Raw genomic sequence first — 16,502 nt, forward strand, 5'->3', positions numbered from 1 at the left:
AAAGGGAGTCTCCTCACCCAGAAACCCTGAGTACACAATGCCCTTTGCAGCCTCCCCAGGCTGAGCTCCAAGCCGAGGCCCACTGCCCCGTCTGCCTGGATTCCCTGAGAGACCCAGCGACCACGGACTGTGGGCACAGCTTCTGTGGCTCCTGCATCCACCAGTGCCGGGAAGACCCACAGGACATCCTCCCCTGTCCCGGCGGCCTCCACCACCGTCCCGACAGGAACCTCAAGAGGGACATGCGGTTAGGTCACATGACTGATCTTGTGGAGCGGCTTCCCGCCAGGAGGAGCAAGGAGGAGGCTGCGGGAGGAGGAAGCCCTGTGTGAGCGGCACAGTCAGGCTCTGGCCCTGGTCCGTGAGAAGGACCTGGAGCTGCTGTGTCCGCAGTGCAAGGTGTCCTGCGGCCACCGGGGCCACCCCCTGACGCCCGTGGAGCAAGCTGCAGCCGGCCACGGGAAGCAGCTCCAAAGCTACACCGAGCCCCTGCAGAAGCGGTTGAAGACGCTGAAATGAGGTGGGAAATCCAAGTTTCATAACACCCCTCACTGGTCTCTTCTTCCTGTTTTCTGGAGTCATTTAGGGACCTACTCTGGTGGCCTGCCTCCTCCTCTCATACAGCCTCATTATGTGAGGAATAAACCTTTTCATACTCATCTGGGTTGTGTGTGGGGAGGGGGCATTATCAGCATTGACATTTGAAAGAAAAATTTTTTAGGTAAGCTCTATGCCCAGCATGGGGCTCAAACTCACGACCCCGAAATCAAGAGATCAAGAGTCACATGCTCTACCAACTGAGCCAGCCAGGCGTCCCCTGAACCAAATTTTGGATGGGGGTCCAGCATAGCTATGCAAGCGGGTCCCAACAGTTGGTGTTGGGAGCAGGATCATGGAGACACGGAGCGCCATGACCAGCAACGTCTCCTCTGCCTTTGGTTGTAACCACTGGCTCTGCTGTTGGAGGCAGGCACGAACTTTCTTCTGTGCTGCATTTTCTGGGTTTTATTGAGGCCCACTTCTAGATTTAACTGTCCTGTGTCAGATGTTTTCATAATCATTGGCGTTTAGGGATAAAAGTAAGGATTGAGCTCTTCTGTAATGCGGCTCTGGGCCATGTGTCTCAGTCTCGACCCATCTGCAGGTCTTAGAATGAATTGCGTGTCTAGATTCTGGCATCAGCTGTGACCCGTGTAGTTTCAGGGGAAAGTCTCTAAGTGACTGATTGGTTGAATGTCTCACTAGCTATTGGCTCCTGTTCCGTAGCGCACTCCGGGTAAAGACGCTCCCTCCGTGCTATCCCGGATGCTGAGCGGTCACAGGTGTGGGGCCGGGGCGGTCACTATGTAAATAACCATCGTTATATGAAGATTTGAATTACTGAGCTCCATGCTCCCGAAGCAGATGGCTCACTAAGACTCTATAAAACGTTTTTGCTGCTTCTGCCACTGCTGCCTTTGTCTTAGTCAAAACAAAGATCCTAATCTTCAAGGTTACAAGGCAAAACACCCGAGGCACCCCGTGTGGCATAGGAAGGCACACTAGCCTTAATTAAACCCACGGTCCTTTTCTTTTTTTAAGATTTTTATTTATTTATTTGAGATAAAGAGCAAGAAAGAGAGAGAGCAAGAGAGAGCGAGCGCAAGCTGGGGGGGGGAGGGGTGGGCAGAGAGAGAGAGGGAGAAGCAGACTCCCTGCTGAGCAGAGAGCCCCGTGCAGGGCTCGATGTGTGGGGCTCGATCCCAGGACCCTGGGATCATGACCTGAGCCGAAGGCAGACGCTTAACGACGGAGCCACCCAGGCGCCCCTAAGCCCAGGGTCCTTAAACTCTAGAAGCCAAGCATAGCCATGGGGGACTTAAATTTTGATCATACAAATTTGAGGTTTTCTGAATGAGAAACTTATAAATATGAGCAGGGAAGAGAGGACCATCTCATGAAGTATATCCAATGTCCTCAAATGTCCAGTGTCCTCAAATCGAAAAAAAAAGAATAAAGGAGGCGGGGGGGGGGGGGGGGGGGGGGGGGGGATAGGGGGGGGAGAAGGAAAAAAGGAAGGACAAGAGGAAGGGAGGGAGGGAGGGAAAGAGGGAAGGAGAAAGAGATGGAAAGAGGGAAGGAAGGCAGGAAGGAAGAAAAAAGTGAGCTGAATTCATTGGAAGGGAAGAAAAACTGGAACAGAGGTCTGTAATTTGACCCACTTAGAAATTCAAAATTTACTAAAAGAATTCATACAACAAAAAAAGATTAAAGGGCACTGATTGGCTTTTGGCCTCTACCACCTGGATGTAGTTTTAAGTTAGGCATCTGCCAAAATGTACCTTTTATAAAATTTTCATGAGCTTAATCAGTGCTGAGCTTCAAATTAGTCATACCCAAGGATCCCAATAATTTAATCAAGATGCCCCTTAAATCTTAGTAACGTTACTGAACATAAAATAGAGGTCAAAAGAGCTATGCCTCATCTTAACCATCAGAACTGCTATCCTGCCTAAATTCCCATGAGTGTAACATACATTGCCCTAAAATATCCTGAAAAGGCACGGTTCCTCTAAATTGATGTGTAATAAATTAAAATTAAATTAAGTCCTTGCCCCTTACAAATCAGCCCACCTTTGATGGGGCCCCTCTAAGAAAAGGCTCTAATATTTCTCTAAATTGGAATACATTAAACATTCCTATTAGTACCACCAGAGGCATCTTTACTATAGAGGTTTCGGCAACTTCCTCTCATGCTTCTTGGAGTTCTGGACCATGAAGGTGACCAGAGATTGGCCCTGAGCTCCTGACGCAAGACCTGCTTAGCTTTATGCCATTGCCATTAGCCATGTGCAGGGATCTCCCTGGAAACAGAGGCTCCTATAGTCCCTCAGTCTATAACCCTCCATACCCAACTGCTCAGTATGCCTTGGATTATGGGCTCAGCACCCCCACCAGGCTGGCATGGCTCCCAAGGCCTGCTTGCTACCGGATGGAGCCCAACTTGGAATCTCTGGCATGTCCTTCGGGGGGGGGGGGGCCTTCCCTCTTCTCAATCCTTAGCCATATGCTGTGGTGCTGAAGGAGGTCCCTGAATTCCTAGAACCCCTGGGTAGTTGGGAAGCTTCTTGGAATCACCTGAGTGAATAGCAGTGGGAGTTCCTATAGTGTATGGACCACTGTCATACATGATGAACTCAGTGGAGCTTTGATGCTTTTCATTTCTTTACCAGGACGGTCCTGATAAATGACAGGACCCAAGGGTCAGTATAATTTATGGAACTTCAGGCAGTCTCTTAGCACTGGGGGCCCTGACCAACAATCAGCCCAAAACACACATTTTTACAGACTCTAGGGACATTTCCTAAAGTTTTCCCCTTTAGGTAAGGAACTCTTACCTCACAGATACACAAAATATTAGTCATGGGTACACACATCTCTGCATATACTAAGGGCAGAATACAAGACTCACTGGAACACTCCTCATCCCCCGGAGTTCCAGACATTCCTAATCGTGTCTGAGGACTCATTCCACGTCTCCGAATACACAATGCTGGGCTCCTCGATATGGCATTTGATGGAACATTCACCTCCCAATGGGACAAAAAATGCCTGCCCCAAACAGAACATAATGGCTTATTTAAACAAGCTCAAATTCATTGAAATGAAATATGATACATCAAACCAACACATAAACATCAGGGGTGAACAATAAGAGAGAGTCTGATTCCATTTTATAAGTGTTTGCTGACAGCTTTTCACCCTCACTCCTCCCTCTTTCCCCTTGGCCCCACAACTCGGCACTCTGATATGAAAGCCCAGCTGCTCCCCCTTTTGGTGCAGGCCGGATGTTCAAACCATGCAAATCCATTCCTGGTCGGGGAACCCCACCCTGGCCCCACACCCCTACCACAATAAAAACTCCAAGCCATGGGCGCCTGGGTGGCTCAGTCGGTTAATCATCTGCCTTCGGCTCAGGTCAAGATTCTGGGTCCTAGGATGGAGCCCTGCATTGGGCTTCTTGCTCAGCGGGGAGCCTGCTTCTCCCTCTGCTTGCAGCTCCCCTTGCCTGTGTGCGTGCTCTCTCTCTCTATCTCTATCTGATAAATAAATAAAATCTTTTTTTAAAAAAAACTCCAAGCCAATCCCTTCTTCTTGCTCTCTGAAGCCCTGCTCTCCTACAGATGCCCCACTGTGTAAATTTTAAGTCTCTTCTTACATCTTAGTGCATGTCTGGCATCATCCGTCTCAAAATCAGAAAAAAACTTCGAATGGAGGTCAATTATTCCCATGTGCAGTGGTCAAAACAATACTTGGAATATTGTATAATCACAATTCTTGGGATGTTCTGATCCCAGAAAGCATAGTGGATTTGTGTTTTCCAACTACTGAGAAATAGTTTTTGGACCCTTTTATTCCCCATAATTACCTATAATATTGTATTTATTATTTCCATTTCTCATGGGAAAGGTACAGTAATTTAGTATAATTTATTTGCAATTCTAAAAGAAAAATCTTTACAAACCAAGAAAGGGGGGCGCCTGGGTGGCTCAGTCGTTAAGCGGCTGCCTTTGGCTCAGGTCATGATCCCAGCGTCCTGGGATCGAGCCCCGCATCGGGCTCCCTGCTCGGCGGAGAGCCTGCTTCTCCCTCTACCACTCCCCCTGCTTGTGTTCCCTCTCTCGCTGTCTCTCTCTCCATCAAATAAATAAATAAATAAAATCTAAAAAAAAAAAAACCAAGAAAGGAATATACTACTGGTTCTCCACAAAAACTGATATTAATCAAATATATCTCAGGTTTTACACTGAAGAAGCAATGACTGCTAAAAGCAATAGATGAGGGGCGCCTGTGGTGGCTCAGTCGGTTAAGTAGCAGACTCTGGATTTCGGCTCAGGTCATGATCTCAGGGTCCTGGGATCGAGCCTCCATCTGGCTCCGTGCTCAGTGGGGAGTCTGCTTGAGAATTCTCTCCCTCTCCGTCTGCCCTTCCCCGTGCTCTTTCTCTCTCTAAAATAAATCAATAATCTTTTTTTAAGAAAAGCAATAGACGAAATGGATCTATAATGTGGATATGAAAAAAACCCTCTAGACACAGCTAAGTGTAAAAAGCAAAGTGCAGAACACTGCATATAGCATGCTCATATTGTATAATTAACCAAAGCAACATAAAAAGGTATCTAAGCTTGTATATGTATATGAATAGGATTTTTCTGGAAGGTACAGTAAACACTTAGAAATGGTCATGCTGGAGAGGAATGAGGTCTCCTTGCATGATGGATACCTGCTCTCCAGGTTTCTTTTTACTCACATCATAGATCTGTCTTATCTTTGTGGAGGCAGGACCTGGGGCTATTAGAATAACATGCAACCAGGATAAAAGGGTAAAAAGCCCAGCAATATAGTCTTCACAAGAGACCTGCTGGAAAAGCCCAAATACACAACCAGCGAGCAATTTCTGGGAGGCTGGGTGAAGGTGACCCTCAGCAAGTCCCAGGGCAGGCACCAGTAACGCCAAACCATCCCTCTGCCAGGAAAACCTTTATTTTATTCCTTGATTGGACACAGCCATCCACATGGAGGAAATCCTCAGTCCACATTGTCTTTGTTCTCTGGACTGTGAGTTCTCTGATGGTGGGGACGCCAAAAGGGATCTTTGCATCTAGGCTTCTAACTCAGTGCCTCCCATCTAGTGAGAGCTCATAAAAAGTCTGCTTGATGAATAATTAAGATGCCTACCTGGGATTTATGAGATCTGGAAGACCGGGGTTAGAAATGCAGATCTGTTGGGCGCCTGGGTGACTCAGTCGTTAAGCGTCTGCCTTAGGCTCAGGTCATGATCCCAGGGTCCTGGGATCGAGTCCTGCATCGGGCTCCTCAGTCAGTGAGAGCCTACTTCTCTCTCTGCCCCCCCCCGTGCTTGTGTTCCCTTTCTCACTGTTTCTCTCTCTGTCAGATAAATAAAATCTTGGGGAAAAAAAAAAAGAAAAAGAAATGCAGATTTGTTTTCAGCCTCTGTGTGAATGAATTTACCAGGAGCAATGGGCAGAACATATCAGAGTTCTCAGTCCAACCCAACCAAACTCAAGGTATTACAATTAAGCCCCTAGGGAAGCCGCGATCTGCTCCCACCTCTATGCTGTTCCTTTCAATATCAGTTCAGTGCAACAGAGGGTGTAACTGTTTGGTGGACTTTCTTCTGCCTGGGAACCCTGGGGGATGAAGAACCAAAGATACCAGTGGAGAAGAGAGCCATCGGAAGAAACCCGGGAATCAAGCCCAGTTGAGGGGCAAAGGAAGCCTAATCTGTTAAACAGATGAGAAGGTACAGTTGAGACTAGTCAGCAAGATTCAGATCCTGAGCGATCAAGAAACCTAAAAGCTGGAGGCACCTGGGAGGCTCAGTCGGTTAAGCGTCTGCCTGGGGCTCAGGTCATGATCCCAGGGTCCTGGGATCAAGTTGTGCATCGGGTTCCTTGCTCAGCAGGGAGCCTGCTTCTCCATCTCCTCCCTGCTTGTGCTCTCTCACTCTCTCTCTCAAATAAATAAATAGAATCTTTTTAAAAAAAAATAAATAAAGAGCGCCTGGGTGGCTCAGTCATTAAGTGTCTGCCTTCAGCTCAGGTCATGATCCCAGGATCCTGGGATCAAGCCCCACATCAGGCTCCCTGCTCCGCGGGAAGCCTGCTTCTCCCTCTCCCACTCCCCCTGCTTGTGTTCCCTCTCTTGCTGTGTCTCTCTCTGTCAAATAATAAAATCTTGAAAAAGAAAAAAACAAGACTATTCTTACTGGATCTGAATACAGATAAAACATGCACATCATGAACACACATGACCAAAAATGACCAAACATCCATGTCTCCTGGCGAATATGAGTGACCGCTGATACTTCACCCATTACAGCTTCAGTCCCACATGATTTAAGGCTCCAATCATAGAATTACTCCTCTTCCTCACAACATCCTATCAGAGCAATGTCCTGTCCCCTTAAATCTTGCAAATCACCTAACACAACCCAAATCCTAAAATAAATCTTAACACCACCTCACTGAAGTTCTCCATGGGTTTCATGGTGTGAGTTTTTCCTCACCGAGGGTGATAAACCCAACCACTCAAATGCAAGTGTGTTCCAGGTCACTTTGGATCGAGTGTGTTGACGGGGATAGAGGAGAGGTAGACCTTGTGGGAAGAGAGGGCAGAGGCAGGCTTCCCTCATGCTAGTGGGACTGCAGGAGGTGGGCATGTGGTTAAAAAAAAGCTTCTGATGTGTCCAGAATCACTGCTCTCGAGCCATAGTTCCAGCTCTGATCTCTGTGCTGAGTTGCAGAGCTGGGACCAGGCGGAGGAAAAGGAGGGACTCACCTTAGGTGAAAAATTTAAGGGGGTGACAAAAAACTCAGTAACGAAGACAAACACTATTTTAAGGCAATATTTTTATTTTATTTAGCTTATTCCCCCTCTACTCCATGTATTTGCTATCAACTAAAAGGTAGCTGCCAAGGTTTGTTGAATTCAGATCCAAATTTTGCAAGAACAATTCATAGGTGATGCAATGTTGTCCAAAAAACATCAAATGAGTGTACACACAATGTCTAGTTGTTCTGCTTTAGTGATGCTATGATTGGTCAGTGGGTTAGGGTGGTGACAGCCTGACAGCTCAATTATAGAGGCTGGAACCAGCTCAGTAAGGTGATGCTGAAAACGTCTTAACCACTGAAAGGAAACGAAGGTATCATCTGCAAAAACGTAATTGTCTTTTAGAAAACTCAAGAATCCAGGTAAAATCTTGAGGGTATTTTTATTTCTATGCTTTTATCTTTTAAAAGATCATTTATTTAAGAGAGATTGATTAAGAGAACTAGTGAAAGGAGGGGAAGAGGGAGAAGCAGATGTGGGACTTGCTTCCAGGATCCTGGGATCATGACCTGAGCCGAAGACAGACCGACTGAGCCACCCAGGCACCAGAGTTTAGCAACATTAGTGTAAAATATATGTGTGTAGTGTCTATCAATGTGTGAGCAACAAACAAAAAAATTTACAATGTTTAAAAAGTGAAACTTTTTTTTTTAAAGATTTTATTTATTTATTTGACACAGAGAGAGAGCAAGTGAGCACAGGCAGGGGGAGGGGCAGGCAGAGGGAGAGAGAGAAGCAGGCTCCCCAAGGAGCAGGGAGCCCGATGTGGGGCTCAATCCCAGGACTCCGGAATCATGACCTGAGCCGAAGGCAGTCGCTTAACCAACTGAGCCACCCAGGCGCCTCTAAAAAGTGAAACTTTTACCTCTGTTTATTGCAGCATTATTTACAGTAGCCAATAGGGAAGCAACCCAATTGTCCATCAATAAAGATGTGATATATATATTACACACATACAAATGGAACATTACTCTGCTATTAAAAAAAAAAAAAAAAAAAAAAAAGAGAGTATGAGATCTTGCCATTTGCAACAACATGGATGGACCTAGAGGGTATTATGCCAAGTGAAATAAGTCAGAGAAAGAAAAATACCATATTTCACTTTTATGTGGAATCTAAAAAACAAAAACGGAAAAATGAAAAAAAAAAGCAGAAACAGACTCATACAGAGAATTGATGGTTGCCAGAGGGGAAGGGGTTAGGGGGATGGGCAAAATGGGTGAAGGGGAGTGGGAGATACAGGCTTCCAGTTATGCAATGAGTAAGGCACAGGAATAAAAGGTACAGCACAGAGAATATAGTCAATGGTATTGGAATAGTGCTGTATGGTGACAGATGATAGCCACACTTGGGATGAGCACAGCGTAACATATAGACTTATCCAATCACTATGCTGTATACTTGAAACTAATGTAACATTGTGTATCAACATTGCCTATTCATCGTGTATTCATCAGCAACATTGTGTATTAAAAAAAGTGAAAATTTTACAATTGCATCAAAAATATTAAATAGCTAGGAATTAATCTAAAATGAATATGTATTGGGAAGAAATCAAGTATTTAGGGGAAGGTATTAAGGAATACCTTTATAAATGCAAAAAGACACCATAGGCATGCATGGGAACACTCAATATAGCAAACGTGCCAATTAAAATTATGGCTTCAGTGTAATCCCAATAAAATCCCCAAAGACATTATTTTAATGGCATTAAGATAAGCTGAAGAACAAAACGCCAAGAAGAATCAAGGCACTTCTGGAGAAGAGGAACAAAATTAAGACATATTTTACAAGGCATCAACATGGTAATTATTAAATAATTATGTCTTAGTAATTATGAAAGTGTTGTACTGGTCCAGGGATAGGCCAATAAAGGAACAGGGAAGAGAATGCAGACACAGAATCACAAACACATGGAAACTGGCTGTGTGATAAAGCTATGCAGATCAATGAGAAATGAATTTTTCAATAAATGGTCCTGGGACAACTGGCTATCCAGATGGACACTGGACTCCATTTACTGGTACACACAAAAATCAGTTCATTTAATTTAAATATCAAAGCCAACACAGGAGACTCTTTAAGAACCACTTCTGTGTGTGGGAATGACTCGTAAGGCTCCAAGTCTCATAAAACAAATAATATAAAGGAAAAGAAAGACAGGGATCTTAAAATTGCAATACTATACACACAAGTTTTTTTTAAAGAAGAAAATAAATCATTTGTATATAACATGAAAAAATTGGCAGACTATTCACAAACTGTCAACCATGGGCAACAAAACATATATAAAGGAGCAATATTTTTGTTATGTTGCTAAGTATACAATCTTTTAGTAGAAAGAATATATTATTGAAATGTTAGACATCAGAAAAGTTTGATAAAATGTTGGGAATATTTTAAAGACTGGAGATTAAAGTATGATCAAAAGCAACTAAAAATGGTCGGCAAGTCAATATAATATGAAAAGCACCATAAAAAAGGTTAAAAGCAATTTCAACAATGAAAATATCAGCAACATAGGTTCACTGCCGTATATATGATGTATACATACATTATGTGGGTGCATTCGTGTTGATGTATATTTATACATGTAGTATGTACATATAGGTGAGTGTACAGATTACGAATGTACGATAGTAGACAAACAATATTGACATAAATATGAAAGATATCAATAAAGGGAATAATTGGGCGCCTGGGTGGCTCAGTTGGTTAAGCGACTGCCTTCGGCTCAGGTCATGATCCTGGAGTCCTGGGATCGAGTCCCGCATCGGGCTCCCTGCTCGGCGGGGAGTCTGCTTCTCCCTCTCCCGCTCCCCCCTCTTGTGCTCTCTCTCTCTCTCTCTCTCAAATAAATAAATAAAAATAAAATCTTTAAAAAAATAAAAATAAAAAAATAAAGGGAATAATTAAGAAAACAAATAGAAAATAAACTTGAAGCTATTCATACATGTAATTTATTTGTTTCCTTCCTTCCTTGATGGCAGCAGGTTTATTCGGGGCTCTTGAAACGCACTTGTGAGCCATGGGAATTAAGAGCAGCCATGAGACTAGAGGCAGATGATGCATCACGCAGCACCCCCACCCCGTCACCCCCCCACACCCCCCCGGGACAGAGGGGAATCTTTATCAGACAGAGAAACCAGAGTCCTAGTGTCCCACAGTGGAGGAAGGTAAGCGAATAGTGTCTGCTTTTTAATTCTGATCGTTTTGCTCCCCCTGGCCATCCTTCAAGTCTGGCAGTCGTGGCTGGAGGCACGGGGCCCACCCACTTCTCTCCCAGCAGGTGTGCCAGCAACCGCACCTGGTCAGAGCCCAATAGCACATGGTTTGGCCGTCCAGATGGGCCATGGGGATGGGCAGCCCAAAGGCCCCAGGTTTGCAGGCGGCCTTGGAGGTCTCCTTGAGCTCGTTCTTCACCTTTAGTGTTGAGATCTTTTCTAGAAGTCCCTGGGCTCATTCTGTACACATGCTAGCGTTCTCTCAGCAGCCAGGATGCTCTGGGGCTCTGAGATGTCTTCATCCCGTGACCAGATGCTCATCCATAGCTCCCTGGACACTTTCTGCAGCATCTCTGGGTGCTCCAGGTAGACGGTGGTGAGGAATCGCAGGGCCAATAAACATCCTTTTTCAAGGATCACAGAGAAGAAATCTTCGGGGAACTGGATGGGAACCTGGACATGCTGTCCCAAAAGCCTAACGTCATTTCTCAGGTTATTAGGCTTTGCAGGGAGGCAGAGCTGGCCGCCTATATCCTTCTCTGTAACATCTGCTCCTGCCATTCTTTGCAACATTCCACCACTGCTATTCCCTCATCCAAAGTTCTGCTCTGGTTCCATGTTCTCTAACACGCCTGCCCTGACCACCCAAGTTCAGGCAGCTAACTCTCCCCCACCGCCCACAGTACTGTCATGCCCTGGACATTATCTTTCCCTGTACCCATAGTGCTTTATTAGCTTCTAAGTTGCTATGTCAATTATTTATGCTTATTATTTGATTATCTTTTTTCTCCATTCTAGGAAGTATGTTGCTAAGGACAGGAATCTTAGTTTTTCTCACCTAGCACAGTGTCAGATTGAAGCTATCCATGATAGTTAATTTTATGTGTCACTTTGCTGGGCCTCAGTGCCAGATATGTCGCCAAACATTATTCTGGATGTTCCTCTGAGGGAGTTTTTGGGTAAGATTAACATTTAAATTGGTGGACTTTAAGCAGATTGCCCTCTAATGGGAGAGCCTCATTCAATCTATTGAAAGCGTGACTAGAACAGAAGTCTGACCTATCACGAGCCAAGAGGGAGTTCTACCAGGAGATGACCTTCAGACTTGAACTGCAGCATGCAATCTTCCCTGGATTTCTAGGTTGCTGGTTTTAAAACCTGCCATGCCAGTCTTCATAGATTTACCAGTCTTCACTACTGTTTGAGCTAACTGCTTAAGATAATCTTTCTCTAAAAATATACATCTTATTGGTTGTTTCTCTGAAGAATCCTGACAGATTATCTCACCAACCAGCAAAATAAATGGACAAAGCTCAGAACACTAGAAATAAAAAAGATCTTTAAAACATCCTAAGAGGGGCGCCTGGGTGGCTCAGTCGTTAAGCGTCAGCCTTCGGCTCAGCTCATGATCCTAGTGTCCTGGGATTGAGCCCCACATCGGGGTCCCTGCTCCGCGGGAAGCCTGCTTCTCCCTCTCCCACTCCCCCTGCTTGTGTTCCCTCTCTTGCTGTGTCTCTCTCTGTCAGATAAATAAATAAAATATTTAAAAAAAAAAAAATCCTAAGAAAATGGTACCCAAGTATCAAGAATCAGACTAGTATCAGACTTCCCAGAAACAATAGTATGTTTTGAAAATTAGGTAATATGACTTCCAATGTAGCCATGCATATTTGGCTTAACTGTCACCTCAGTATAGGTAGAACAAAATCATTTTGAAACATGCAAAATCCCCCAAATTTTAAAATATTTGGGGTAGGATGACACTCCAAATGAGAAGATAAAACAAGCAGAAGACATGGGATTAAACCAACAAGGAATTCAAGAACAGAGGACAATTCCCAGGACAGTGGGGACAGAGACAGCTATATACATACAGGGTAGCTTGTTCAGACTGGAACATGGGATCCAGAACCATGTTCACCAGGAAAAAACTGTTAGATTATCTGTGATCTGTATAAATGTGTGTAGGGAAAGGGCCTTTAAAAGGCCAAAATCCTCAGTTATCTATAGTAATCTGTCAACTGTGTCAACTGGTAATAGACACATACAGTAAAGAGGAAATACGATATTAAGAATTATGGAAGTAAACAGAAACCACTAAAGGTAGATATATGGAAGGATGCCTGTTAAGACAACTTACTCAACTGTAAAGGAATGACTATAATTAAAAGACAACTTATAGGCAATTTCAACAGGAAATATTTTGTTGGATTTGTTAAGTAATATAATTCTCAAATACTTTAAGAAATTCAAAGCATCTGGGCATTGATACCCAAAACATCTATAAAATTGGCGTTACTACCATGTTTTTATAGTTGCTGAAAATGGAGGAGGAAAATCTATTCTGGATTTCAGCAGTAAACCTTAAGAGTCCAGAATTACTGAGACTAAATTTACTGGCTAGGTTACCCCGAGACACTGAAACGATATTGTTTCCCAGGTACTTCATCATTCATCATCTGCTACTGAAGAGATTTTAAGAGGTTCAGAATCTACTCCAATATAGAAATAGGGACAAACGGCTTCTATAAAGGAATTATTAAAATTATAGAGAAGAGATCTATCATTCATATTGTAAAAGGAAACCTCACCCAACTCACAGTCCAGAAAAATGCCAATCTTACTGGGTCTTACTACAGGCAGAAGCTGGGTTCTCTTATGACCCAGAACAACATAAATGCTTTCAATACATCGCCCAATTGCCCAGAATCCACTGTCAGCTACCGGCCGATTCCGCCAATTCCCAGGAAAACAGTCTCGACACACCCCCAAGGTCCATTTAGGCTTGTTTCCCACTTCTACCTCCCAGTAGTGCCGGCCAGAACTAAACCTCCTAGAACCCAGGACAGCAGGGCAGAGATAAAATCTCCTTGGGTTATAACAAAGGTGGGTTTTTTTGTTTCCATATCGCACACTTTTTCTATCCTCAGAGACAATAAGCTGAGGGTGTGCTGTTTCAAGGTCTAGAAGCACATCTGCTCGAAAGGACTTGATAATTCTGTCCAAGCCGGAATACTGTGGAGGAAGGCCAAATCCGTATTTCTTTAATTGGAATACAAAGAGCTCAGGATGTATTAGGTTTTGATACCTGTGGTAGATACCCTTAGCACAGGTCAGTAATTCCAGTTCTGACTGCACACACTTGCACTCTACCTCCTTCAGCAGATGTTTCAATGTGGAAAAGTGACCTGACAATGTTCTTCGGTTCTCATTTAGTTTTGTTAAAATGTCCCTCTCTTCATCTTCCATCTGCCTAAGAAGAGCCTCTTGCTGATTCTGTAGAAACAGTCTAATTTGCTCAAATTCGGAAATGATTTCTTCTCTCCTATCCTCTACCTTCTTTTTCAGGTCCGCTATTTTGCTGGCTTGAAGAGTTATCACTTTTTCAACTCGTTCCACATTGTCCTTCAAGGGCTCAATGCTATATTCTAGAATTTTCCTATGAAAAGAGGCAGCTTTCTTAATGGGGCAAATGTAGTGTTTCTGGTGTTGAACGGAGAAACTGCACTGGGTACATAAAACCTCTAGGTCCTTCCCACAAAAAAGGGTCAGAAACTGATTGTGCTTCTCACACATGGAATACTCCTCCTGCCTTTTCCTCTTGCTCCTTCTGACCTGCAGTCGTTTAGCAATTTCAGTCAAATTACTGAGCTGGCGGTTGCTCCTGAAGCTTTTGTTATGAAAGCAGAAACGGCAGACAGGACAGGGGAAGGTATTATCTAGATCCTTCCACATCATGCTGATGCAGGAGCGACAGAAGTTGTGCCCACAGTTTATAGTCACTGGGTCTTTCAAGTAATCCAGACAGACGGGGCAGCTAGACTCCTCTTGGAGATGCACCAGGCCTGTCACAAACTCCATTGAGCCGACAACAAAAGCGGTTAAGAATGCTCCCCCTGGCAAGGCCTGCCTTAAGCTCAAGACCCAGTGAGGAGGTATCCGCCCCCAGACCTCACAGCCTTAGGCTTCACTGGCCCAGCATGCTGATTGGCAGCCACTGAAGTCTTGTTTCATGTCCTGCCCCTTAGCTTGAGGGCGAGAAGGATTCACTGTTTGCAGCTCTCATAGAGGAGCCCGCCTCAATTTTAAGATTAATGACTTTCTTCTTCGACAAAGTAGCCACAGGTCCAAGTAAGCAATCACTCCTGTGGATGAGAAAAGTTTTTAATTTTCAGAATCTCCCAGACTTACTATCATAATATAATAATTAATTTAGGCAAGAATCATCAATAACTGTAAAAACTATTCAGTGAAGTTTCCTGGGTAATAATATATTCACAAAATATCACTCTAACAATTATATTTTATTTATAGAGAGGAAAAATAAGTGCCTTTACAATGTAGAAATCTGAAGAATTCCTCCTGACTAATGAAAGGACGAACTGATGGCCTGCAATGAGGAAAACATCACTTACAGAGTATTTCTGCCCAAAAAAAAAAAGAAAAAAAGAAATTTACCTAAATTTACTCACAAGGAAACAATCACTAAAATCTAAACCACAGGAACATTCAACAAGTCAATGGTCTTCAACTCTATGCCATGACACTGAAGAAAAAAAAAAAAATGGGAAAACTTCTACATTAAGAGACTAAAACACTAAGGGAAATTTGTGATCTTAGATTTCTAGAGTCTAGATAGGCAAATAAATTGCTCTAAAGTGGATAACACAGGGGCGCCTGGGTGGCTCAGTTGGTTAAGCATCTGCCTTTGGCTCAGGTCATGATCTCAGGGTCCTGGGATCGAGCCCCACATCAGGCTCCCTGCTCAGTGAGGAGTCTGCTTCTCCCTCTCCCTCTGCCCCTCCCCCTGCTTGTGCTTGTGCGCTCTGTCAAATAAAATCTTTAAAAAAAAATAAAAAATAAAGTGGATAATATAGAATGGCAAAAATTTGAATATGCACTATTTATTAGATGATAGTAACATCAAAATTAAACTTCCCAGATTTGATAATTGCATCATAGCTACAGAAAATGTCCTACTCTTAGGAAATATATGTTGAAGTATTTACAGAGGAAGGGGTCGTGATCTTTGAATGTTACTCTGAAATATTACTTAAAAAAAAAAAACTATACAAAACATGGAATCTGGGGGCGCCTGGGTGGCTCAGATGGTTGAGCGTCTGCCTTCGGCTCAGGTCATGATCTCAGGGTCCTGGGATCGGGTCCCGCATCGGGCTCCCTGCTCCTTGGGAGCCTGCTTCTCCCTCTGCCTCTCTCTCTCTCATGAATAAATAAATAAAATCTTTAAAAAAAAAAAGAAACATGGGAATCTGGATGACAGATACATGAGAACTCTCTGTACCATCTTTCCAAATTCCTGTGAATCTATTATTATTCCAAAGTATTAAAGTTTTAGAAAAATCACCTTCAGGCTCATCTAAATGTTTAAATCAAAGGGAAGTGCTGTAGTTCATTTTTTAGAGCACTGGGATCACAATTATTTATGTCCCTTGCTCTTTTTACTCATTGACTTTACTGTGTATTATTTGGGCAGGCTGGCACCTTTTAAGATATAGGACCTAGTACAGCAGCTTAACCTCGCCCAAGCTGCGTTCAGCTTTCAAGAGGATTATGGTGCCACCCTTCTTGCTCCCTTGCATCCATTGCCATTCAAGTAATAAAAACTTTCTTCAAATACACAACTCATAACATCTTTCTAGAGCTTAAAATCCTCCGGTTTCTTTTTTTTTTTTTAAGATTTTATTTACTTATTTGAGAGTGAGTGAGCAAGCACGAATGAGGGGAGGGGCAGAGGGAGAGGGAGAAGCAGACTCCCCGCTGAGCAGGGAGCCCCATACGGGACTTGATCCCAGGACCCTGGGATCATGACCTGAGCCGAAGGCAGACGCTTAACCGACTGAGCCACCCAGGCGTCCAGCCAAA

The 16,502-nt window shown here is 43.8% G+C and overlaps 1 protein-coding gene and 1 pseudogene across 1 annotated transcript; both read right to left on the bottom strand.

The window, feature by feature from the left end:
• Nucleotides 1-3,462: 3,462 nt before the first annotated feature.
• On the bottom strand, nucleotides 3,463-11,180 carry LOC116637337 (annotated as a pseudogene).
• Nucleotides 11,181-13,067: 1,887 nt separating this feature from the next.
• LOC116637338 (tripartite motif-containing protein 60-like) lies at nucleotides 13,068-14,480 on the bottom strand. The gene has a single exon (XM_032412707.1). It carries the CDS (start codon nucleotides 14,478-14,480, stop codon nucleotides 13,068-13,070), a length of 1,413 nt encoding a protein of 470 aa, XP_032268598.1.
• Between the last annotated feature and the right edge of the window lie 2,022 nt (nucleotides 14,481-16,502).

The sequence above is a fragment of the Phoca vitulina genome, unplaced genomic scaffold, assembly GCF_004348235.1.
Source record: "Phoca vitulina isolate PV1807 unplaced genomic scaffold, GSC_HSeal_1.0 scaffold14, whole genome shotgun sequence".
In the NCBI taxonomy this organism is placed as follows: domain Eukaryota; kingdom Metazoa; phylum Chordata; class Mammalia; order Carnivora; family Phocidae; genus Phoca; species Phoca vitulina.

What these genes read in the sequence shown, in the direction of transcription:
- LOC116637338 (XM_032412707.1), bottom strand. Translation starts at nt 14,480, where the DNA reads ATGGAGTTTGTGACAGGCCTGGTGCATCTCCAAGAGGAGTCTAGCTGC.